Source organism: Acartia tonsa, chromosome 5 (genome assembly GCF_053477335.1).
Source record: "Acartia tonsa isolate MP-2025a chromosome 5, ASM5347733v1, whole genome shotgun sequence".
Taxonomy (NCBI): Eukaryota; Metazoa; Arthropoda; class Copepoda; order Calanoida; family Acartiidae; genus Acartia; species Acartia tonsa.
Window position 1 is genome coordinate 36060702 of NC_137264.1, and position 25867 is coordinate 36086568.

The following is a 25867-nucleotide window of genomic DNA, read 5'->3' on the forward strand; positions in this document are numbered from 1 at the left end:
CAATATCACTAAAAGTCATATATGACATTTAGTGACATAGAGTCAGAGTTAGGGAAATTACCTAATCTGACAAATTATTGCCAAAAGTCATATATGACATTTAGTGAAATAGAGTCAGAGTTGAGAAAATTACCTAATCTGACACAATATCAATAAAGTCATATATGACATTTAGTGACATAGAGTCAGAGTTGGGGAAATTACCTAATCTGACACAATATTACTAAAAGTCATATATGACATTTTGTGACATAGAGTCAGAGTTAGGGAAATTACCTAATCTGACACATTATTGCCAAAAGTCATATATGACATTTAGTGAAATAGAGTCAGAGTTGAGAAAATTACCTAATCTGACACATTGTTGCTAAAAGTCAGATATGACATTTAGTGACATAGAGTCAGAGTTGTGAAAATTACCTAATCTGACACAATATTACTAAAAGTCATATATGACATTTTGTGACATAGAGTCAGAGTTAGGGAAATTACCTAATCTGACACATTATTGCCAAAAGTCATATATGACATTTAGTGAAATAGAGTCAGAGTTGAGAAAATTACCTAATCTGACACAATATCACCAAAAGTCATATATGATATTTAGTAACATAGAGTCAGAGTTGAGGAAATTATATAATCTGACACATTGTTACCAAATGTCATATATGACTTTTAGTGACATAGAGTCAGAGTTGGGGCAATTACCATATCTGACACATTGTTAACAAAAGTCAGATATGACATTTAATGACATAGAGGTAGAGTTGGGGCAATCACCATATCTGACACATTGTTTCCAAAAGTCATATATGACATTTGTTGTGACATAAAGTCAGAGTCTGGGCAATTACCAAATCTGAAACATTGTTAACCCTTACATATTGGCCCCAATTTTAACCTTAAAAGGCCCCCCCCCCTCTATCTTGGCTTCTGTTACAGATAGAGACATAAAAAAAAAATTCTGGTGCTTCATGTGCATTTTTAAAGAAAATTACTTTTTCTAGTTATAGCGGTACGACCACTCCATAGCCGCTTTTTAGCAGCCAGCCGCTAAATATTAAAACAGCTGTAGAGCTGCCAATTTTAAAGCTAGGAATACCAAATTTTAGGTGGAATTTTAATTTTTTTAACAAACAATTAACTTTTTTGACAATGGCCGAAAAACAGCAAATAATGGAAACTGCCATATTTGGTGAATACAGCGGTTTGACGGCACCTATTATTATTTTTTTCTGTATCTTATCACAACAAAAGACTAGTTTAAAAAAATGGGCTGGTCTAAGGCTATTTTGAAATATGGCACCTGGCAGCTTACAAACAGCAAAATTACAGGTAGGAAATTGAAAAATGATCAAGAAGTGGTCAAATAATAATGACCTTACTATTCACAGAATTTTATTATTACTCAAGAATTTACCAAAAAAAATTTTTGGTCTCTAGCTGTAATAGAAGCCATGATATTTATGATATATGTCTATAGTAAAAGCTGGACAAAAAACTGGTCCTACAAAACAGTCATGGAGCGGTCAAACAGTCATAACACCATTTTTCTCAGAAGCTCATTGATATCTAAGTGTTTGCCCAAAAAAAAATTAGGTGACTACCTTACACACCACTTTTCTCAGATGCTCATTGATATCTAAGTGTTTGCCAAAAAAAAAAATTAGGTGACTACCTTATACACAAAAGAAATATTGTATAAATTAAGATTTATTTACAATTTTATCTAATTTTGAAGCCACGTAATCAACCGGAGGGGTGGGTGATGAATGCCCCCCCCCCCCCAACTGTTAAGGGTTAAAAATAAGTATTTTTTGACTTTTCAAGCATGAGTGACAGACAGACGAAAATAAAATGTATATGAATACAGATGGGCACAGGCCTTGGAATCTTCACTAAAAATTTTAGCTGTCTACCTTAAATAACAGCCGAGAAAATCATAGTGTTCCCATAGTGACTGTTACATAATGACTTAATGATGGACAGGACAACAGACAAATAAAGTGAATTTTACAGTAGCCTTGCTACTAAAAAGGGTATTTTGTCAGTTTGTTTGATCAAGATTTTTACCTATGTGTCTTTATTCTAGCTATTGTATCTCCTTTATAGAAATGAAGCTACTCAGTAATTCATCCGTTTGGAAGCTACTCTATTATTCACTTTTTATATCTGTACACCAGTTGAACAGTGAGGAAATGTGATTTTCTCGGCTGTTATTAAATGAAGACAGCTGAAATTTCAGTGATAATTCAAATGAAAAAGTGTACATCTAAACACTGTATATTCGTCTTTTCTGTCATTCATACCATAAAAAAAATCGTCTAAAATTCTTAAATGGACAATTGCTTGTCACTAAATAGGATATGACATTCTCGATTTTTTTCATTAATAAGGAGAGAGTTAGATATGAATCTTGCCCCAAACCACACTGTCATATTACACCTTTCAACAGATATAAACATTGAAAATTATAAGATTTAAACCAGTTTTCATCTGTCTGTCCGTCTGTCTGTCTATCTGTATGTTTTTCCATATGTCTGTCCTTATGTATGTCTGTCTGTTCGTCTGTCTATCCATTTATCTGTCTGTTTGTCTACCTGTCCATCCATCTGTCCGTATGTTTGTCTGTCCGTCCATATGTTTTAAATTTTAAGATTTAAACTAGTTTCTGTCTATTTCTTTGTCAGTCTCTCCGTCTGTATGTTCGTCTATCTGTCCATATGTTTGTAAATTATAAGATTTAAAACATTTTCTATCTTTATCTCCTTCTGTCTGTCCGTATGTCTGTCCATCTGTTTGTCTGCCTGTCATTCTGTTTGTCTGTCTGTCAATCTGTCTGTGTTTCTGTTTGTCTGTCTGTCCATCTATTTTTCTGTCTGTTCATATCTCTGTCTGTACGTCTCTCTGTCAATCTGTTTTCTGTCCGTCTGTCTGTCTGTCCATCATTATGTACGTATGTCGGTCTGTCTATCCGTCTGTCATTCCATTTATCTGTCTGTCTGTCTGTCTATCTATGTGTATGTCTGTCTGTCTCTCCATCTGTATGTCTGTCTGTATGTCCGTCTGTCTGTCCATCTGTTCGATTTTTTGGAAGGACCTTGGACCTACGTGAATCCATATTTTAAAGAAGAATAATATCAGTCAAGTGGCCAGCTAGATTCTTTGGTACAAACAGAAAATCATCTTGTTACTTTTATGTAAGGATTAACTCAGGCCCAAACGCAAAAAAAGAACATGATACATCCACTTGTTGTTAGTGAGGAAATGGGTTTGATTTGCTCAATATTTAAAGAATGTACAACTTTTGTTTATTATATTTATGTGCTTTGTCAACTATGGATGATGTCATTCTTATTTAATTTAAATCCAAGTATAATAATTCATAGAGGGAGTGTACATTGTGATGTTTATTACACTAGTCCCCAAAGTCATTAAAAATGTTTTCTTATTCGTTGGCTAAACAATCTTAGGGACTTTTATTAAATTTTGATTGGTTGGTTCATTTAGTTGAGTGTCCAAAGGTTTCAAACACTAATTGTAATCTACAGAAAGGGTATTTTGTATATCTTCATTGGGGATGTACATCAATTTATCAGCCATTGTCTTGTCCCTGTTGATTATAAAACTTTAATAAAAGTACCAAAAGCAAATAAGAAAAAATTGAATATACAGGGTGGGGCAAATAAAACCGGACATTTTTCACACGGCCATAGCTCCTAGGACCAGTCAGGACGTTTGACCCCACTTTAAAAAGCTTAGGTAATGACCTTTATGCCAATAAAATTTTTTGGACGATGTAGGACATGTATTCCGAGCTGGCCGCGCACATGTTTAACAAGGTGGATTCGGAGTGCGCCTGTTCTATATCCTGAATTCTCTGATATGGCCTACTAAATCTGAATTGGTTGGTACAAACATGTAGTGTCAAAACTTTTCCACTGATTATTTTCATCTACAAAAAGTGTTCTGTTTTTTTTTGATAATTGTCTACAATATGATACATTTTTAGTAGCGAAGCTACTCTATAATTCACAATGTCCGTCCGTCCGTCCGTCCGTCTGTCCGTCCGTCTGTCCGTCCGTCTGTCCGTCCGTCTGTCCGTCCGTCTGTCCGTCCGTAATTAATGAATTGGGGGAAACGTGATTTTCTCGGCTCCTATAAAAGATAGAGAGCTGAAATTTTTTGACAACATTCCCATCATTAAGGAGCACAATTAACTATAAAACATCAATGGCGGTCGGACTGCTTTATAGCAGGTTTTAGGCTATTTTTTAAAATTTCCAAATTTTCCCCATATCTTTGGTGTTTATGGTCCGATTTTCAAATTTTTTTCAGTTAAAGATATCAAAATTAAATTTCCCGTCATTCGAAGAAAACAACAATGACGGTCAGACTGCCTTTTTGCAGGTTTTTGGCTATTTTTATATTTTTCACATTTTTCTCCATATCTTTGGTGTTTATGGTCCGATTTTCGAAATTTTTTCAGTTAAAGATATCAAAATTTAATTTCCTGTCGTTTGAAGAAAACAACAATGACAGTCAGACTGCCTTTTTGCAGGTTTTTGGCTATTTTTATATTTTTCACATTTTTACCCATATCTTTGGTGTTTATGGTTCAATTTTCATAAATTTTTCAGTTAAAGATATTAAAATTAAATTTCTGGCGTTTTATGAAAAGAAACAATGGCGGCCAAACTGCCTTTTAGCAGGTTTTTGGCTATTTTTATATGTTGATATATTTCCCCATATCTTTGGCATTTTTGGTCCAATTTTAAAACTTTTTTGCATTAACAGTTTCAAAATATTTTTTCCCATTGTTATGTGCATCTAGTAAGTAATTTACTTTAACCATCTTCATCATACAAAATAAAACAAGGTTTCATGTCTATTTTCTCCAATAAATCTATTATTGATTTTAAATCTACTTCTACGTATTCCCATCCACAATTTTTGTGCTTCGCTACTTATGGATGTTGTCATCCTTGTTTTCCAGTATGACTCAAAACCTATTAAATCAAGAGGGAAAAATTAGATTCGTATCCACACTGAAATAGTTATTTATCGCATCGTATTATAGACAGCTTTCCGCGGATTTAGAAATGTTTAATTGTAAAATTAAAAATAATGCAGAATACTTGTTATAATATGATACATGATTTTTCAGTATGATTTAGAACCGATTCTAATCCAGCGGATATTAATCGGTTTCGAATCCATACTGAAAAGTATTTTACTAGTCCTACTATACAAATATCTTACATATACACAATAAGTTTGCCTGATATTGTATAATTTGTTGATATGTTTATTTCTTAAACAAGGATGACAACATTCATAAAAGCGAAGCTCTGAAATGGAAGGACAAACGACAATTAACACTTGTAGATTGTCAGAACTAAATTAGCAGAATATTAATGAATCAGTACAAACAATATTGTAAGTAAATTTGTTGCAAAACTGCATAAATAGATGAGACTGTTTAAGGACATTCTTACATTTTTGGGACTTGTTTAAAGAGATGCTTTGCTTATAACATTTTACCATGTTGTATTAGAAATCAGTTTTCAAAAAATCAGAAGAATGGGATAATTTTAACATACAAAAATTTGTTGTCAAAAAAGTTAAAAATCGACATGTTTCAAATGGACGTACGGACATTCTGGTATTGATTATAGAGTTGCTACGCTTTCTAAATTGTACCTAACTACTACAGGAATCATCATGCAAAGTTTGGAATCGATAGGACAATTCTAACCTGTTTAAATTAACGAAAAGATCTAGCTCTCTGTGACGGACGGACGGACCGACCCAAATTATAGAAAAGCTTCGCTTTTAATATGTGTTTTTATCATCATTGTAGTCCTATTATCTAAGTAGTAAGCGTTTTTTGTCTGTCCCAAAGGATCTTGCTAACCGCTGAACTGATATTGTTTTCCTTTACAGTGAAGCTTCTTATAGGTCCTGGGAAAGTTTTAAACTATTTTTTTATTCTTTTGAAACTCATATTTAATATTGGATGAGGTTGACTTTTCCCACTGCTAACTTAAGTGCCCCTAGAGGCTTCTAGGGGCGTAACCGCTAGTGTAATAATAAATTAATAATAAAACTGAAACAACATATAATATTTGAATTTTAAATTGACTTATCCCTTTAGACATTTTCTCTCTGATTATGATATACCTTTGTTCATAAATGGGGGTTGGGAATGAAAAAAGGGAGGAATATGACTCTAGTATATATGTGACCTTCGTCGCATGAACTACGAAGCGAGCCGTGTGATATGTGTTTGTGTTAAAAGTAAATGTTATTTTAAACAAAAATATGAAAACAAAGTTATCAATTGATTTTTTTGCAGTTACATGAAAGATATTTTAGCAATAATAATCTCGACATTGTATGATCAATATAATGAATATTTTTTGAATATAAAAATGTCGTGGTTTTTAATGCTAAATCATAAATCACCATTTTACCAAAGATCAAAAATAATAATAAACAAACAAACTAAAAAGAAATCAAAGTGCAATTTTTGAAAGAATCCTAAGGTTAGAATTTTATTACTTTGTTTTATTTTATTTATTTAATATTTATATTTGCGGGAATTTTTATATTATAATATGATATCAACCCAAACATTTAGTAGGGTATAGTTATGAGGAAATGGGACGAGTATTACAAGATTAAATTCGTAACCATGGAGTAGTGGGGATGGGGGGGGGGGGGCTTGTTAAGAACCTGGTATTATAAGAAATAGATATAAAGCTGGTTCTACAATGCATTTGAATGCATTATATGATTAAAACTAGCTCTGAGATGCCAAACACGCCGGCTAACAAAACTGGTTTTAATATTATGATTATACATTTTTATATTCGTAGAAAACTGGATATAATACGCTATGATACATGCTTTTTAAGTATGGTTGAGAACCAGTTCTAATCCACTGGATATTAATCGGTTATGAAACCATACTGGAAAATAATTTATAATTTTATATGCCATTGTCTTTCCCCTACCTTAAACATAAACTATTAGAAACGTTTTAGAGTAAATTAGATAAAGTCACAAATCTTAATTTTAAATCATACCTTTTCTAGATTGAAGGTAGACCCTTTCGACTGTTACATTTTACTCTGATAATTTTTAGGCAAATTAAAATAGCAATATTGATTTAATTAAAAATAGTCTAAAATCATGATTAAACAAAGATCATTTTTCTGGCTTTATGCTTAAAACTTAAATGATGCATATCTATGAGCAAAGCTTTAACATTAAAAAAAATTTCCATCTGCTCATGTACTTTTGATGGGTTAATTTTATTATCATCATTGGGTATGTAAATCAATATATCGTCTATTGTCTTATCCCGTAAGATCCTTGATTTATTACCATCCCTAAACAAATAAAATATAAAGGTTAGTTTAGATTATCTGCAATAAATGTGTCAGTTTTGATTATGTTTTAATAACATGTTTTGGTATAATTAGCTGCTTTAATATTAGGTTAGGTTGTCACATTATTTGTGACCATTTGACAATATGCATTTATCATTATAATTATATCTGCAGAGACAAACATTCTAAAAACTAAAAGTTAAACTTTAAATAAGAATGTAAACAAATAACAAGTTTGATTATCTTATGTAAAAGTAACAAGATATCTATGTGTCTGTCTGTGTGTACCGAAAGATCCACCAAACCGCTTCAACGATATGATTCTCCTTTAAAGTGTAAAGTCTCATAATTACTAAAACACTTGGGTATACTCCCTTCCGTGACAACGACTCTAAAGGGGCAATTTATCGTATTTTTACAGTAGCTTTTTATAGGTTAGGTTAGGTGATTGCCCCACAGGGTTAGGCAATTGGCTCCGCAGGGTTAGAACCTTGAAATAGGAGAAAATCTAATGTGAAAATACAATGAATCGCCCCTTAAGAGGCGTTGTCACAAAAGGGACTATACCCAAACATTTTTATAGGATTAATATTTTTTAACAAACATAGCGAGTAAGGGGCCAATTGGACCATAAATTACACTGGTACACACGCTTGTCTGTGTTACGATTTAATGAAGCTTTGTAAAAATCAAGTAGGGAGGGGACATTGGACTGGAAATTTTACTTGTTCCAAGGTTGTGTAATCTGTCGTTTGTTAGCTCATGAACTGTTTTTAAAATTATTTATTGGGTTGTACAAACCAGTCTTAACCTATCTACTAAAAAGTTTAACTTTGAAAAAAAAGGTTTATTGAGGTGCATAAATAAAGGGGGGGGGGGAATAAGACAATGGACGATAAAGGGGGGGGGGGCGAAAGTGACACTTTTTGAAACCAAAACTAAAAGTCAATGGAACTCAACTGAAAAAAGAGTTACAGGTCTGACACTTTGCATGGCAGTTGCTTTATAGGGGTACAATATGGAACTGTGAAGAAACGGCGTCGCAACCGCCGAAAACCGCCGAGAAAAGGCAAAAAAAAATTCGGCGGGAAACGGCGGTTTTCGGCGGTTGCGCCGCCGTTTCTTCACAGTTCCATATTTTACCCCTATAAAGCAACTGCCATGCAAAATCTCAGATCTGTAACTCTTTTTTTAGTTGAGTTCCTTTTTTGACTTTTAGTTTTGGTTTCAAAAAGTGTCACTTTCGCCCCCCCCCCCTTTATCGTCCATTGTCTTATTCCTTAAGATTTCTGTTAAAAACGAAAATTTAGTCTGTAGTGAAGACAGAGATAGTACAATCCAGGGAGGGGAAAATGTGCTGTTTATTACTCTAGTCCTGGTCACACCGCGTTATACTAGAGACTTAAAAAATGTTACAGTCTGCTGCTATGTCTGAAACATGACACTAATAGTGAGCGTAGTGGGAATGCCTTGGCCTATAAACAGGCGCAACTAAGTACCATGCATAGTTGGGACTTCCAGACAAAGGTGGTGCAATCATATTGGGTATATTTAAAATGGGTTGCTGTTTGTTAGGGATAATTAACACAGTGGAAGGGGCCATTGGACCATAAATTACATTGGTACCCAAGGGCGTCCCTGATGGTACCCAAAGTTTTTTTAAACCCTGTGATCTTATTTGTTCAAAAAGTTTTATTGAATTTTGATTGGTCCAAAATTTTCAATAAATATTTTTTTTCTACAGAAATTAACAAAATTACCATTACTATAGATTAAAATTATTAGTTGAAACATTTACAAGCTTTTAAAGAACTAACCTATCTAAATTTAATTAAAGTACCTAAAGTTCTTAATCCAATGAATATAAATCATGATCTTAAAACTTTGGGTACTTGTGTAATTAACAGTTCAATTTCCCCTCTTTGTTCATTTATTATCATCAGGGGCAGGGCTACTCTATATATCTCTTTGTATTAAATATAGTAATAAGGTTTTTAAAAGCAAAGCTTTTCTATAATTAGGGTCCGTCCGTCCGTAACGGATAGCTTTTTACGTTAATTCAGGCACGTTAGAATTGTCCCATCGACTTCAAATTTTGCATGGTGATCCCTGTAGTAGTTAGGTACAATTTAGAAAGCATATCAACTCTATAATCGTTACCAGAATGTCCGTACGTCCATTTTCAACATGTTGATTTTTTCACTTTTTAACAACAAAATATGATCTAATTATCTGATTGATCTGATTTTTGGTATACTGATTCCTGGGACAACAAAGTACAATATCATAAGCGAAGCAACTCTATAATCAAGTCATAAAAATGTAAGTATGTCCTTAAACATTATCCCGCATCAAGCAATTTTAACAAATTTACTTATAATTTTGCTTCGACTATTATACATTTATATTCTGATGACTCAGTTCTAAAAACCTTACAAGTGTTAATGCCCTTTTGTCCTACCGTTTCAGAGCTTCACTTTTGTGGATGTTGTCATCCTTGTTTTGTTTGTAACCTAAGATTTTGAAAGCTACCGAACTGATTGAGTTCTTTATTTTAGAGAATCTTCACATTGGTCTTACATTTTAGGATGGTTTTATGCTATTTTGTTTCCTCCCTACCCCTTCAAATACAAAGCTTCTAAATGTTAGGTATGCAGCCGCTAGTATATCAAGTGTCAAGTAATCAATAGATTAACACAAGGATGACAACATCCATAAAAGCGAAGCACTGAAATGGAAAGACAAACGGACATTAACACTTATATAGTGTCAGAACTGAATAATCAGAATAAAAATGTATAAGAGTCGAAACAAAATTGTAAGTAAATTTGTTGAAAAACTGCTTTATACAGGATAATGTTTATGGACATACTTACATATTTAGGACTTGATTATAGAGTTGCTTCGCTTATAACATTATACTTTGTTGTCCCAGGAATCGATATATCAAAAATCAAATCAATCAGATGATTAGATCATATAAAAATTTGTTGTTAAAAAAGTTTAAAAATCAACATGTTTAAAATGGACGTACGGAATTTTTGGTAATGATTATAGAGTTGCTACGCTTTCTAAATCACCATGCAAAATTTGAAATCGATAGGACAATTCTAACATGCCTAAATTAACGAAAAAAGCTATCCATTACGGACGGACGGACGGACCGACCCTAATTATAGAAAAGCTTCGCTTTTAATAAGAACACAAAAGCTTACACTTTACTTCAATTCATTGTTTTTTTTTCATTGATCTATCCCTACTCAACTTAGATTTGTTATGTAAATAAACCACACGGACGCATTTAACAAGGACAACATCTACACTTTACTTAAGAACAAGGATGACAACATCCATAAAAACTAAGCTCTGGAACGGTATGACAGACGAACATTAACTTTTATAGAGTATCAGAACTGAATTTACAAAATATAAATATAAAAGTTTTGACAAAATTATATGCATTTTTTTTGTAAATACAGAATTCTGTCTAAGGACATTCCGACTTTTTTAGGACTTGATTATAGAGATGCTTCGCTTATAACATTGTGTTTTATTGTATTAGGAACCAGTACTATAAATTTCAGATCAATCGGATGATTATATCAAATAAAAATATGTTGTTAAAAAAAGATAAAAATCAACATGTTTAAAATGAACTTACGGACATTCTGGTAACGATTATAAAGTTGCTACGCTTTCTAAATCTTACCTAACTACTACTGAAATCATCATTCAAAGTTTGAAATCAATAGGACAATTCTAACTTGCCTAAATTAACGAAAAAAGCTATCAGTTACGTACGGACGGACCGAAATTTATAATAGAAAAGCTTTGCTTTTAAAAATTAAGTCAAGTAGCGCAGATATAATTAAATCTATCTATACATTTATTACCATGAACAATTTATCTCTATGTAGTGAAGCTTTTTTTTGTCTATAAGATGTGCAGCTACATAGAACTAACTATTATATACCCTCACCCAAACAAATTTTGAAAGTACATTAGATCCCTAATTTAATAAACCAACCAATCAGATTTCATTTAAATTCCCCAATGTTGTTTGGCCAACGAATAAGAAAACGTAAATATAAAAGTTTGGGAACAAGTGTTTTAAACAGCTCATTGTCCTCTCTTTTCCTCTCTCTCTCTCTGTCTCTCTCTCTCTGTCTCTATCTCTCTCTCTCTCTCTCTCTCTCTCTCTCTCTCTCTCTCTCTCTGTCTCTCTCTGTCTCTCTCTGTCTCTCTCCTCTCTCTCTCTCTCTTTCTATCTATCTCCCTCCCTCTCCCCCTCTTGCAGAAAATCTAGCTGACAATTTAATATTAATAGGGAAAATTATGTTCATGATTAGCGAAGCAAAATATTTTAAATTGATAGTCTAATAAGAACTATCATATCCATACTAACATAACAATAGCATTCTTTAATTATTTCTAATAGAAGAAATACCGCAGCAATATATGTTTCTTATTTTAATAAAATACAGCTATGAAATAAGAGTGCACTTCAAACTAGCTATACTTATTCTAGCCAAGTACAATTTCAACAATAAGTAGCACAGCAAAACCAGCCAACTATTTATCGTGCAAAGCTTGAAACCAATGCATTGCAATGGGACAAAATTTATTAATTACGGATGTACAGACCTAACCTAATTACCTCCCAAAAAACTCGTGGTATCAAGGACGTCCAAGCTTTTTTATTGATAGGGGGGGCATAGACGTCCAAGGGGAGCTATGCGTTTTGAACGGACATATGGAAAGACCAACCAGAATTATAGGAAAGCTTAGACTTTTAACAATTGTTACTTTTGCATAGCTAACTTCTTTTCAGGAATCGAAAGGGATAAGACAATGGCCGATAATTTTATGTACATCCCCAATGATGGTACACAAAATTACCTCTTCTGTAGATTACAATTATTGGTTGAAAGTCCCCAAAGTTTTCAACGAAGTTTGCAATGAATAAGAAAACATTATCATAAGACTTTAGGGACTATAGTAATAAACAGCCCAATGTCCCCTCCCTCCCCAACTACTATACTGTTTTTTTTCAGAGAAAGAGGGGACAATGGGTTGTTAATTACACTAGTCCTCAAATTATTATAAAAATGTTTTCTTATTCGTTGGCTTTTCAACTTTGGGCTTTTTAGTAAATTTTGATTTGTTGTTTCATTAAGTTGAAAGTTCAAACGCTTCAACCAATAATTTTAATCTAATTCTACAGAAACGGTGATTTTGTGTATAATCATTGGGGAAGTACATCAATTTATCAGCCTTTGTCTTTTCCCTTTAGATCCCTGTTTTTTTTTAAAGCGACTTTGTATAATTGGGGTCGGTCCGGTTAGCTAGAATTATCCTATTGATAATCAACAAATATTACATTTTTTTTTATAAATATGTTGTTGGCGTAGAGTTGGCGTAAAACTTGTTTCTTGATGTAAATGAAGGGAAGTGGGTAATAACTTCAGAAAAAGGGGAAGGAGATTGTGGGGAAATTTTCACTTAGAATTGTTTGTTAGTATCCAATCCCTTTTCCCTGGTTTTACTACTTTGGAGCTTCGCTTTTGTATGTTTCCTCGTCAAAAGAGAAGCTTTTTATATAGTTAGGGTCTGTTTGTCCGTACATAATGGTTATATTTCATTTATTTTACATGTTAGAATGTTCTATCCATTTTAAACTTTTCATAATTATTTTATAAATGTTATCAGAAAGTCCACACATCCATTTAAAACATTTTATTTTTATCAATTAGTTCAAGTGTCCTTTGGTATGTTTGTTTAGGTGAAATTTTGGAAAGTTGAATATAAGGGGGGGGGGGGCTGAGGTGCATTTCTGATATTCATTTTAGTAGACTGATTTTTAGATGATGCTCTTACTTGAAGTAGCCTAGCTAATAGATGACCAATATCATTGGTCAACTGTCTATAATTAATACTACAATTAATCCTTCACAGCTTAGAATATACCTGCTTTTCAGAGACGTATAACATTGTCAGTGATAAAAGGGATAAAACAATGGATGATACATCAAAATACCCCTTCTAAATTCTATAATTATTGGTTAAAACGTTTGGACACTGCTGGTATATTAATTGACTAATCAAATTTAATAAAAGTACCCAAAGTGTAGAGCGAATGAATTAAAACTTTGGTATTATTGTAATATACAGTTCAATGTCTCCTCCCTCTCTTTTTGACCAGGGAGGGAGGGGACATTGGGCTTTAAATTACGCTGGTACCCAAAGTTATCTTCGGTTGACAACACTTACAGGTTTTTCTTATTAAAGTTTGAATGTTTTTTTTTTTACATTAGAAGGGTGCAAATTTTTCATCCAATAATTTTATTCTACAGTAGGATTATCTTGTTCATTTGGGATATGAATAAATGTTTTGTCCATTGGTTTATCCCTTGAATTCCTGTTAAATCTTTAACGTTTTTTCATTCATTGGCACAACAACTTTAGGGACTTTTTTACTCATTTTGAGTCTCCAAATGTTTTAACTACTAATTATAATTTACAGAAGGGGTAATTTTGTGCATCATCATTGGAGATGTATGTTAAGGCGGGTTGATTTTCCACTTTTTTGTTTACACAATTTTTTTAGTAAAAGTCCCCAACGTTGTTAAATCAGCGAATGAGTAAACGTTATTAAAAAACTTTGGGGACCAGTGCAGTGTAATAAATAGCTCATTGTTTCCTCTCTCTCTGGACAATGTGGTGATAAAACTTTGGGTACTTTCTTATTCCCTACTTTGACATTGGGCTGTTTATAACACTGGTACCCAAAGTTTTATGATAATGTATTCTCATTCGTTGGTTTAATAACTTTTACAAAATTATGATTGGTTGATTTATTAAATTGAGTGTTCAAACGTTTCAACCACTAATTTTAATCTTCAGAAGATGTAATTTTGTGTGCCATTGATATGTACATCCATTTATCTGCCATTGTCTTATCCCTGTGTTTCATTAGATATTGCTATTTTCTTCAGGGATCTAAAGGGATAAGGCAAGGACCGATAAATTGTTGTTGTATATCCCCAATGATAATACACAAAATTAACCCATCTGTAGATTGAAATAAGTGGTTGAAACGTTTGAACACTCAACTTTATGAACCAATCAATAAAAATACAATAAATATCCCTAGAGCTGGCGAGACAAAGAACAAGGAAAGGTTATTATAAAACTTTGGGGAATAGTGTATTAAAATGCCCATGGTTTTACCCTCCCTGTATTTTGTTTCTAATTAGCGGGTACACCCCTAAAAGCCTCTAATGGGGGGGGGGGACGAATCAACTCCCCTTAATATTCAATTTTAGTTTTATAAAGAAAAGGTAAAAAACATCTTTTCAGGACCTATGAGAAGCTACATTGTTAATTATAACCATACTAGTTTAGCAGTTAGAGAGATCCCATTGTATTAACAGACAAACTGACACTTTCATATAGACATCCTGTTACTTTTATATAAGGAGAAACAAATATATGAATTGTTACTTTCAATAGATAGATAGTAAAGTTTAAGTTTTAAAAGGAAAAAAAATATATTAAAAAAACTATATTAAATTTAAATAGTTGGAGAAAATATTTTGTGTTGTATCTTTTTTAGATATCCTTTCCGGTTAGTTTTTTTTCTAGATAATCGTTTTTGTGGTTAAATTTTTGTGTTATATAACAATCAAGTTATTTGCATAAACCACAGAGGGAGTGGACATTGGACTGGAAATTATACTGGTTCTATAATCTCTAATTTGTTGGCTTAAAATCTTTGAATATTATTTAAAAATATTAATTGGATGTTACATGCCAAACATACAGACTGAAAGTTTTAAAAATTTTCATTAAAAATTGTGTAAAAGTTAGAAGAACACTTTAGATTATAAGTACTGAGTCATTTAAAAAAAGGTTTTAGTAGGATTATAATCAATGTTACTTTGTGTTTCGTGCAAAAAAATTGGTGACAGCTAGGAGTAAAAAAATTACAGTAAAGGTTGCATATTTGTGTAATTTAAAAAGAAATTTTGTAAATCTAACATTCAAAATAAGAGACAAAAAAACTTTATGGGGGGGGAGGATATTAAAAAAATATAGAAACTACTTCAAAATATATCACAATATAAATCTTGATCTTAGCTACATTAACAAAAACAAAAAATATTGTTGCATATTCTGTGTTTTTTAGTTTTTTTTTCTGATATATTATTATTATTTAGTTTAATGTATAATTTGTATAATTGAATGTTGAAATCAAATATTCATAGATATCTAATTAATAGTATTATATTTTTCCTTATTTTTTGCATCAAAGGGGTAGTTGCAAGAATTGCATTTCAACTTGAATTTAGTGAACTGCATATTTTTTTATGTTCAATAGTTTATCTAGAGGACATACATTTGTAATAATTTCAATTTTCTAACAGGTAGTTTTAAAAATATCAAGACTTGAAAATTATATATGTTAGATGGTATTTTTGTAACTTATGTTTGCCATCAAACTTTTCTAACGCACTTTATGCAACTATCCCTTTAGATATTATATGTTGATTTGTAATCATTTCTAATTAGTATACCTATTGTCAAAAATTAATTTAACACAAAATTTTAGAATCACTTCAATGTCAGGTTGTTATTTTTTTTAGTCTGGTGTTGAGGTGGTTTTGAAAATCTTAAAACTACATCATAACTTATTTTTAAATTGTTGATGAGCAGTTTTTGATGCAGTTACCACACAAACAAAGAAATGAGAAACCAAGAAAGAGACAATTTTCAATAGAATAACTTAATTAAAAGATTGTTACATAAGTACAAAATCGTTTATGATAGTTACTTCTGTTGACCCATTTGCACAACTAGAACAACCAGAATCTTTTGAAGAGTACCATCATTTAATTTTATAGTTTTATATTTTTTAATTAAATATTTTGTAATTTTGTAAAATTTATTGCTATTAAAATCAAAATATCAGAATTATTATTTGTTTAAATAAAGAGTATGACTATTTGTCATTAAGAATCAGATTAGAGTATGACTATTTTTCACTTGAATTCAGATTAGAGTATGACTGTTTGTCACTAAAAGGCAGTTTAGAGTATGACTGTTTGTCACTAAAAGTCAGTATGAAGTATGACTGTTTGTCACTAAAAGTCAGTTTAGAGTATGACTATTTGTCATCAAATATCAGATTAGAGTATGACTGTTTGTCATCAAAAGTCAGGTTAGAGTATGACTGTTTGTCATCAAATGTCAGATTAGAGTATGACTGTTTGTCATCAAATGTCAGATTAGAGTATGACTGTTTGTCATTAAATGTCAGATTAGAGTATGACTGTTTGTCTTCAAATGTCAGATTAGAGTATGCCTGTTTGTCATCAATTGTCAGATTAGAGTATGACTGTTTGTCATCATATGTCAGATTAGAGTATGACTAATTGTCTTCAAATGTCAGATTAGAGTATGACTGTTTATAATCAATTGTCAGATTAGAGTATGACTGTTTGTCATCAAATGTCAGATTAGAGTATGACTGTTTGTCATCAATTGTCAGATTAGAGTATGACTGTTTGTCATCAAATGTCAGATTAGAGTATGACTGTTTGTAATCAAATGTCAGATTAGAGTATGACTGTTTGTCTTCAAATGTCAGATTAGAGTATGACTGTTTGTCATCAATTGTCAGATTAGAGTATGACTGTTTGTCATCAAATGTCAGATAAAAGTATGACTGTTTGTCACTAAAAGTCAGTTAGGAGTATGACCATTTGTTATCAAATGTCAGATTAGAGTATGACTGTTTGTCATCAAATGTCAGATTAGAGTATGACTGTTTGTCATCAAATGTCAGATTAGAGTATGACTGTTTGTCATCAAATGTCAGATTAGAGTATGACTGTTTGTCATCAAATGTCAGTTTGTCATCAATTGTCAGATTAGAGTATGACTGTTTGTCATCAAATGTCAGATTAGAGTATGACTGTTTGTCATCAAATGTCAGATTAAAGTATGACTGTTTGTCACTAAAAGTCAGTTAGGAGTATGACCATTTGTTATCAAATGTCAGATTAGAGTAGGACTGTTTGTTATCAAATGTCAGATTACAGTATGACTGTTTGTCATCAAATGTCAGATTAGAGTATGACTGTTTGTCATCAAATGTCAGATTACAGTATGACTGTTTGTCATCAAATTTCAGATTACAGTATGTCTGTTTGTCATCAATTGTCAGATTAGAGTATGACTGTTTGTCATCAAATGTCAGGTTAGAGTATGACTGTTTATCATCATATGTCAGATAAGGGATTAACTGGGCAAATTTTGAGGGTCAATTTAATCACAGATTACGATCTTAATCACCTGAACTTTGCTCACATTGTGTCAGATTCGTCAGATTATAATCTGAAATCCCCCCTGACAGATTAAAAATTTGGCGGCAAATCCTGAGTAATCTGAGTTTTAGTACCTTTTTGCGCAAAAACACAGGTTTCGTCAGATTACAATCTGACGAAATGTAATCAAATGTCAGAGTTGATTGATGAGGGGCGGGCAGATTAAAACCTGAGGAAAACCTGTCAAAACTCAGATTAGACAAGGTTTTGTCACTACTTTTCAGATTTAAAAACTACTAGGGTATCATCCTAACCCTGCGGGGCAATCATTAACATTTACCTGACCTTACCTAAAATAATCAAAATCTACTGTCAAAATGCGAAGAAACCCATTTCATCGTCTTCCTATTAAAGTCTATTGAATTGAACTATGATTATTTTGTTGATGTTATATGGAGTAATTTAAGAGATTTCACTGTCAGTTTTATTTTTAACTGCTAAAATTTGTAATTAGCTGCTGCAACAGCGAAGTCTCAACACTAAAGATGAACAGCTGTCGATCCTTAATTTAAAATTTCATTTAGCGTTGTTTGAAATTAATTTATGAAACAAAAAACAATAATTTTGTATGAGAATTTTTTTCGACTTCGTTAATCCTCGGTCTTATTTATTTACCACTGCACCGTTTCAATACAGATTATTTTTTTTAACAACTATTTTTAGAAGTGATACATTTTGTTTTGGATATATTTGTTCTTTTTCAATTATATTAATTTTGGTAATCAATGAACCGATTAAATTATCTTAGTCAGGGAAGCTTTTAAGACGTTTTTTTGGGGGAGAGTTTCTAAAGAAACTGACATTTGAAAATTATTATTCCATCTAATTTCTCACTATGGGCGAAGCCACCAGTTTCAACTTTTTATTTTGTACCTGAATTTTATTTTTTGTAACTTGTTTAATATCTGCATCTACAGCATTGTTTACTAACCCAGTAATCCTGCACAAATATTTTTCATTTCAATTTTAATTCAACAAACAACAAAAACTTTACTTCTAAACTTTATTTTCTATTACATTTTACATTACACTATTATGAGTCTAAGCTTGTTTAAATAGTTTTACTAAAGGCTAAGATTACAATATTTTAGGTTTATTTTTACTAGGTTTTGATGAAAAATCATTATGGGTAGATTCACTTCTTAAAACTAAAACTAAATTTAATTAAATAAAAATGAGATTAACATGATACTTATAACTAGTCTAAAATCTATTCTAAATCTTTTAAAATGGCAAATATAACAAATACAAACAATAATTTAAAATACAAAATTTTTCAACCTGAATTAGATAATATTTTTATTTTAACACTCTGAATCATAATAATTTGTAATAACTACATCATTATTTGGTTAACAGCCTAAGTCTTAGACTTTCAATAGTTTAATTATTATTCATTAAGTTGTTTATAAAATAGAAAAGACTGAGACTGTCTTATATACAAAAATTTACTCAAAAATTTAAAAAAATAGTTTATGTAGAAAAATATTTCTTCCTTGATTTGTCTTGTAGAAGTGACTCAAGATCTGTAGGACGGATGAAGAACTTCCAGACAAAGGGATCTTCCTCTGTAGTTTCCAGTTTTCTGTACTTTGACTCCTAGAAAAAAAATAACATCAAATGTACAAAGAGAGGTGCTTTTCCTATACATAAAAATGAACCACCGAGCCCCTTACATCCCCTTATTATATTTTTTTTTGCAATAACCTATTTCTATCCTAAAGAAGGCTCTAATCCTATGAAGTTTGTTTAATTCATTTGCAATATAAGAGAAATCAATAAAAAATGGATAATGCAATTTTATCGCAGTTTTCTGCGGATATTAAAAGGAAAAACTACAAGATTAAAACCAGTTTTGTAAATTTCACCGGTACCCAAAAGTGTTATTATTGCTTAATCTTAATCGTTGGTTCTAAAAACATTGGGTACCATTTCTGAATTTTGATTGGTTAGATTCCTAACTAGCGGTATCCATACCTTTCACCAGAAATTGAAATTTAAACAGAAGGAGTAATTTTGTAAGCGTATGAAAATTTAATTTGGTTTGTATATTAATTTTTAATCCACTGTCTTATCCCTGTACTTTACCTTGAGAGCCTTGGAATGTTGCTTGACTATATCTCCAGTGACCATTGACTGCAGAGTCTTGATAAAATCATCCTAAATTACAACAAGATTGTGTTAACAAGAATAATTATTTACATAATCAGACAGTAATTTGCAAGTAAACTACTATGTACCCCAGTTATGGATTAGCTGTTTATTTAACATTCTAAAACCCACATTTGTTTAACGTAGTACAACGCAGTCCCTATGAAAATCCGATGTATCTTAATCAAAGAGAAAGGGGACAATGGTCTGTTTATTACACTAGCCCCAAAGTTTTAAAACAACGTTTTCTTATTCATAGGCTTAAGTATTTTGGGTACTTTTAATGAATTTTGTTTGGTTGGTTTATTACATTGAGTGTCCACTTCCAACCACTAATTGTAATCTACAGAAGGGATTAATTTTGTGTATTAACATTTGGCGATGTACATCAATTAGTCGGCCATAATTTACTGTGTATTGCAGTTATGGAGTAGGTTAAAAGACCTACATATGTTACTCAAAAGTAAAACGTAGCCTCGATAAAATCTGATGTATACATACAACATTGATAATAATTTATATTGCTGGTATGTATGGAGCTTAACGTTGTAGTAAGAAACGTCATGCATAGTTAGGACTTTCAAACAAAAATTTCTAAAAATTAATTTCTCCCAGCAAAGCTTTATCCTCAGAAAAATAACTTTTTTAACTGACTTATTAATTTCAATATGAAATGCAAAAAAATACCTGCCTTTTCATACCGAAATAAGTACTTTTTCTGACCAAAAAGGTTGTCAGATTGTCCTTTCACTGTGTTTCAATTAAGAGAATGATCATCTAGACTTTCTATATCTATTACCTCTTCCTGTTTTTGTTGGGCAGTTTTCTGTACTTTTGTTGAACCTCTTCCTCCTTCCGCCAGGTTACGAGTAGAACCTGGGCCAGTTCAACATTTTTATACTTATAGATATATAAAAGTAACATGATGTTTGTGCAACCGTTTGTCTGTCTGTAGAAGGTTTAGGGAAGGTTCTATTTTGGGATGGGTATCTTTACTTTCACAAAAAAATCGCCCTTGAAAATAGATTCCCTCTAAAAAGGGTTTCTTCTGCTTTTTATTTCAAAACTAAGTTTGAAAATGAAGGGTCAACTTCTCCCTCTCCTTTCTAGATACAAAATTTTAATGCGACATTCATCAGTGACATGTTGACACCATTCTGACAGACTAGTTTCGCTTATTGGAAAAAAATCAAATTAAGAAAGAAAGCAAAATAAGTAATTTTGAATAATGTTGCACTTTCCTGTTCTGCCATTAGCTCCAGTCAGATCAAAATGCCTGGAACCAATACTGGAGGCCAGCTGCAGGTTTCTGGCGCTTGCAGCACTGCCACCAGATGATTTGTCCGTCTCGTCGGTGAGCGCGGGTGCGGCTGCGGATGGAGACATAACAATGGTTGGGTATTTGCCTTCCGCATTGATGATTTCAAATCTAAAACATTTTTTAAACGTTTATTTTAAATATCTTAATTGTATTACGGTTGTATTATTATGACACAAATACTATTTGTTGCTGTTGTGTTCCTTCTTTTTCAAAAATAAACTCTGGTGCTTTCCCAAAAGTGCATATCAGTTACTGAAAAAGGAGCCCAATTTTTTCTATGCCCACCACTGTCAATGGGGGGAGGAGGGGTAGGCGGGGGGGGGGGGGGCTCAACCAAGCGTTGTTCTAAAAATTTTGTTTATAATTTTTGGGGAAAAATCTCTAGAGGCTAGTGTATTGAAAAGGGTTAGACATCTTTCTTATACCCTCAAGAAGGGTTGTACAAGAAAATTATATAAGAACAATGTATGTACATTAGTTGTCATGTTTTTAAGAAATTTCTAGGAAGACTTTTATGTATGTAATACATGCTTTAATTACTACAGTTAGAGCCACAAACGATATGATTTCGTAAAGAACATACATTTTTTTGTTTCCTCTGGACCGTTGCAGTTGTTTACCAACCTGTATATTATTCAAAACTTCGAAAGGAAATTTTTTTTTTCTTTCTTAATTTCTAAGTATTTTTTAGGTGTGAATATAGTCGGCGGTAAAGAATATCATGTTTTCATAAAATATTAAAAAGACATTTTGAAGTCTAAATAATGAAGTTTCTCAATACAGTAATGCGTACACAGCTTTAACTATATGATCTCTAGCCAATAAAACACATTTACAGAGCTACGAATAGAAATCTTACAATGCCAGTAGTAAACACTTATGAGTTCACGGCTCTTACTGTAGAAGCTGAGATAGTTAATTAAACACAGTTTTGTAGAGTCATTATCATGTATACACGTCTTAGTTTTATTGTTTTAAATAATTCTACGACTCATTCTCAAGACTTCTTTTGTTCTATTTTATTTATAAAACCCTTTTTTAAACATTATTTTTTTTCTTTTTTGTTGTATTATTAAAATCTTTACTACATTTTAGCTAATAATTACTTTACTTTCAGCTTCTGCCTCTAGAGGCTTTGACCCTAGGGGAAGCATGAGCGACCCTTTAACCTTTTTTGGGGGTGATAAAGTTAAACATACTTCCCTATTTAGGTACTAGTACCATTGCCTATGACTGCTAAAGCAAGGACGTCCAAGATTTTTTAAGTGGGGGGTGAAGGATAAAATGAGGGATTATACAGGGAGTAAGGGAGGGGACAATGGGCAATTAATTCAATATAAGAGTTATCAAAGAAAGGGCATGAAATCCAGTTTAATCCAATAAATTTGTAGGAAATTATAAAGGGATTGTTAATTGAATAATAGATTTCCATAGCGTCATGAAAAGTGAAATCACAACTTGTTTTTGATGAAATATATTGAGGTTTTTTGGTGTGATTTTTATATTAAAATATTATTGGACCCTGCCAGCTGCTAGCAAGAATATGACTGCCCCTTTTTATTCCGTTTATTTCCCTTGCCCCTTTCCCCACCTCCCTTCTCCCTTCTCCCCGTCTGCTACATTCCAAACTAACACAACGAGTGTTTATTTCCCTTCCCCTCACTTCCCTTATCCCTTCTCCCCGTCTGCAATATTCAAAACATACATAACGAGTAGCGGCATTCTATGCGCAAGTCCCCAAACTCAGTCAGAAACTGCTAAATTCTTGCACATTCCCTTTAAGCCAGTCCCCAAAGTCTGAGACTCCTAAAAATTGAATATTCGATCCATTGTCCCCTCCCTTACTCCCTGGGGATTATAGGTTTGGAATCTAATGTATTTCCATTTTTTTATGCGGGGGGGGGGGGATTAACACACCTCAACCCCTTCTTGCTCTATAGGCTTCGTTCTTATACGAAGATTTGGTGAAACCACATTTAAATTTTGGCTTTTAGGATAAAAAAACTTAATTTTTTGAGGGCTTTGTAATGGACACAAAGATTTCCATAATATAATCTGATTTTTAAGTTATAAAAAGTCGATTCTCTTTCGGTTTACAGGTGATTAAAGTACGGCTGCCGAGCCCTGCAATTTCCCTGTTTTGGATGTGTATTAGAAAGTGAAAGTTTTTATATAAAATGCAATGTGCATGGCGGTTAGAATAAATTAATGCAAAATTTATACTTTATTTATTCTTTTTTTTCATAGTTTAATATTTGAAGAAAATTTATTAGATAAGAAAAGATGATTTTAAGATAACACTTTTAAATCTTTTATGTCGTTCTAATTTATTTTTGAAAAAAAACATTCCACCTAAAATTTTATCAATATCCATGGAAATAAGTAAACCAAAAAAAAAATTTGCTTAGTTTTGTGAACACCGTGCATGGCGGTTTGCGAGTGGATTTGCAATTTTAGGGGAAACAATTTTAAGGACTTTTCCTCAAAACGATACTGGACCACACGAACCAACTCAGAGCTATATTTTAAATAAAAATAGATAGCTTGAAAAATATGGAGGATGATAAAAATTAGAGGTAAGGTCTGGTTTATGTCCATTTAGAGGTTACTTTAGTTTTAAACTAGTAGTGTCCAAACCTTTCCATCAATAGTTTTAATCTACAGAAGTGGTTATTTTGTTTATCATAGTTAAGAGTCTCTGAGGATATCCCTATAACTGTATTGAGATTTAACACTGCGAGTCTACCGTAAACCCAAATTAAGCAATAATATTGAGCTTAACAAATATTCTATTTTTCAGGGGGGGGGGGGGATGCTACACTATTTAATTTGAGGGGAATTGCGATTTTTATATATTTTTGATATGGTGCAAAATTCAGATGATAATATTGTATTATGCTTGACCTTCACAGAATAATAACTGTCTTATACAGGCAGGGAATGGACAATGGTAGATAAATTATTCAACTTCCAATTCAATTTTTCAATACTTTAAAATTTTGAGAGGAGATCTATTTTCAATTTATTAATAGTTACAAAAGTTACATGTAGCGAGTTTTGCCAGTAATGACATACAGGATTTATTTATATGCTAATGGCAGCTCGACAACGGTTTTTACCGAATGAACGGATTGTCATATAAGGTTTAAATGTCAGTTTATCTTAGCCTAATACGGGGGAAAATGCCATGAACGCTAAAGAAATCGATAAAAAAGTTTACAACTTACCTTGCGTATGTAGTGTATCCATTAAGGATTAAGCACAGGCACCATAACATTAACCTAGAAATAAACAACAATAATTAGGTTCAATGGTAAAATAACATATTATGATTAGTAAAATCCTATTATATAAATTAGTAAGGTTTTTATTTGTCCGGGGCTTAAGGTATCAATAACTATTGAACTTATTGAGTTAACAAAGATCTTCTAGACCATAAGAAAAATTTATTTCCGTCCGCCTGAAAATCATAATCTTTTTTTCAAAATAAATCTACGACAAATTGAGTTATGTATCCAAATATATAGAACAGTTTCTTACAAACAATGATTCGGTATGTAGTTATAATTTCATATAAAAAAAAGAAATCTTTAGAAAAGATAGGCTCTAACATGAAATTAACAAACCATGAAACCAAATAAAAAATGAATCACTCTGCAGTTGAGTAATTTGTAAATATATTAAAAGGAAATCGCAAAAAAATACTTTGATAAATTCAATTGGCATTTCCTATTATAAAAAACAACAAGGATTTCGATGTCCAATGATAGATTAACGAGTATTTCAGAATCTTAAAAGTACCTAAAAAAACTTTTTTGGAGGGGGTTCTTTTGGCAATGTTTCTTTTGAGGAGGGGGACAATTGATGTATTCCATCAAAAAATAGCTTAAAACATGCATTGGACCAAAAATTATCTTTCTAATAATTTAGAACGATCAATAATGCTGTCAGGGGTACTTGATGGAGAAGGGATTTTTTTTTGTTTTTTGGGGCGATTTATCTTCCAAAATAAGTTAAAACCCTCACAGGACCTATGAAAAGCAAAGGAGAACAATATCGGTCCAGTGGTTTGCGAGATCCTTTAGTACACACAGACACAGATCCTGTTACTTTTTTATACTTTTAAGGAAAGCATCCTATTTAATCCTTACTTGGTTTCCATTGTTGACATTAGTATTGGTCACAATGTTGTTATTACTCTGAGCGTTGATGTTCAACTTGTTATTATTATTGTTGTTGTTGTTGATGTTGTTGTTCACGTTGATAACTATCGACAGAATATTCAGTGTCGTCGACAGAAATGTCATCTGAGCTATACTGAAATATAAAATATATTTCTGTTAGATTTTATAATTGAATTCAACTTTTTAAATTCCACAAAATCGTACTAGCTATTTGTTATTTAAAACTTTATTCTGATAGATTTAAACAACAGGCATTTGTGCAGTTATGGCCTGTATCGGGTATTCTTAAGATAAATCCTCCAAGTGTTTTAATTACAATTAGACAATTATGTACATAATATGAAGAATCTTACAATTTAAAAACAGTTAATTGGACACTAATATAATTTTCATTATACCTAGCATTATCGAGTTTGAACCCTTTGT

The 25867-nt window shown here is 32.0% G+C and overlaps 1 protein-coding gene across 1 annotated transcript in view; it reads right to left on the minus strand.

Annotated features, from left to right (window-relative positions):
- Window positions 1–24537, minus strand: part of LOC145319389 (uncharacterized) — a 38762-nt gene extending 14225 nt beyond the window's left edge. Inside the window, exons 1-6 of the mRNA XM_080161506.1 lie at window positions 24485–24537; window positions 21177–21365; window positions 20736–20811; window positions 19874–19945; window positions 19279–19384; window positions 18659–18723 (exon numbers count right to left, since the gene is read on the minus strand). Coding sequence (XP_080017632.1) covers window positions 18659–18723; window positions 19279–19384; window positions 19874–19945; window positions 20736–20811; window positions 21177–21365; window positions 24485–24534 — 558 coding nt within the window. The 5' untranslated portion in view covers window positions 24535–24537. The remainder of the gene's footprint in view (window positions 1–18658; window positions 18724–19278; window positions 19385–19873; window positions 19946–20735; window positions 20812–21176; window positions 21366–24484) is intronic.
- Window positions 24538–25867: the final 1330 nt, after the last annotated feature.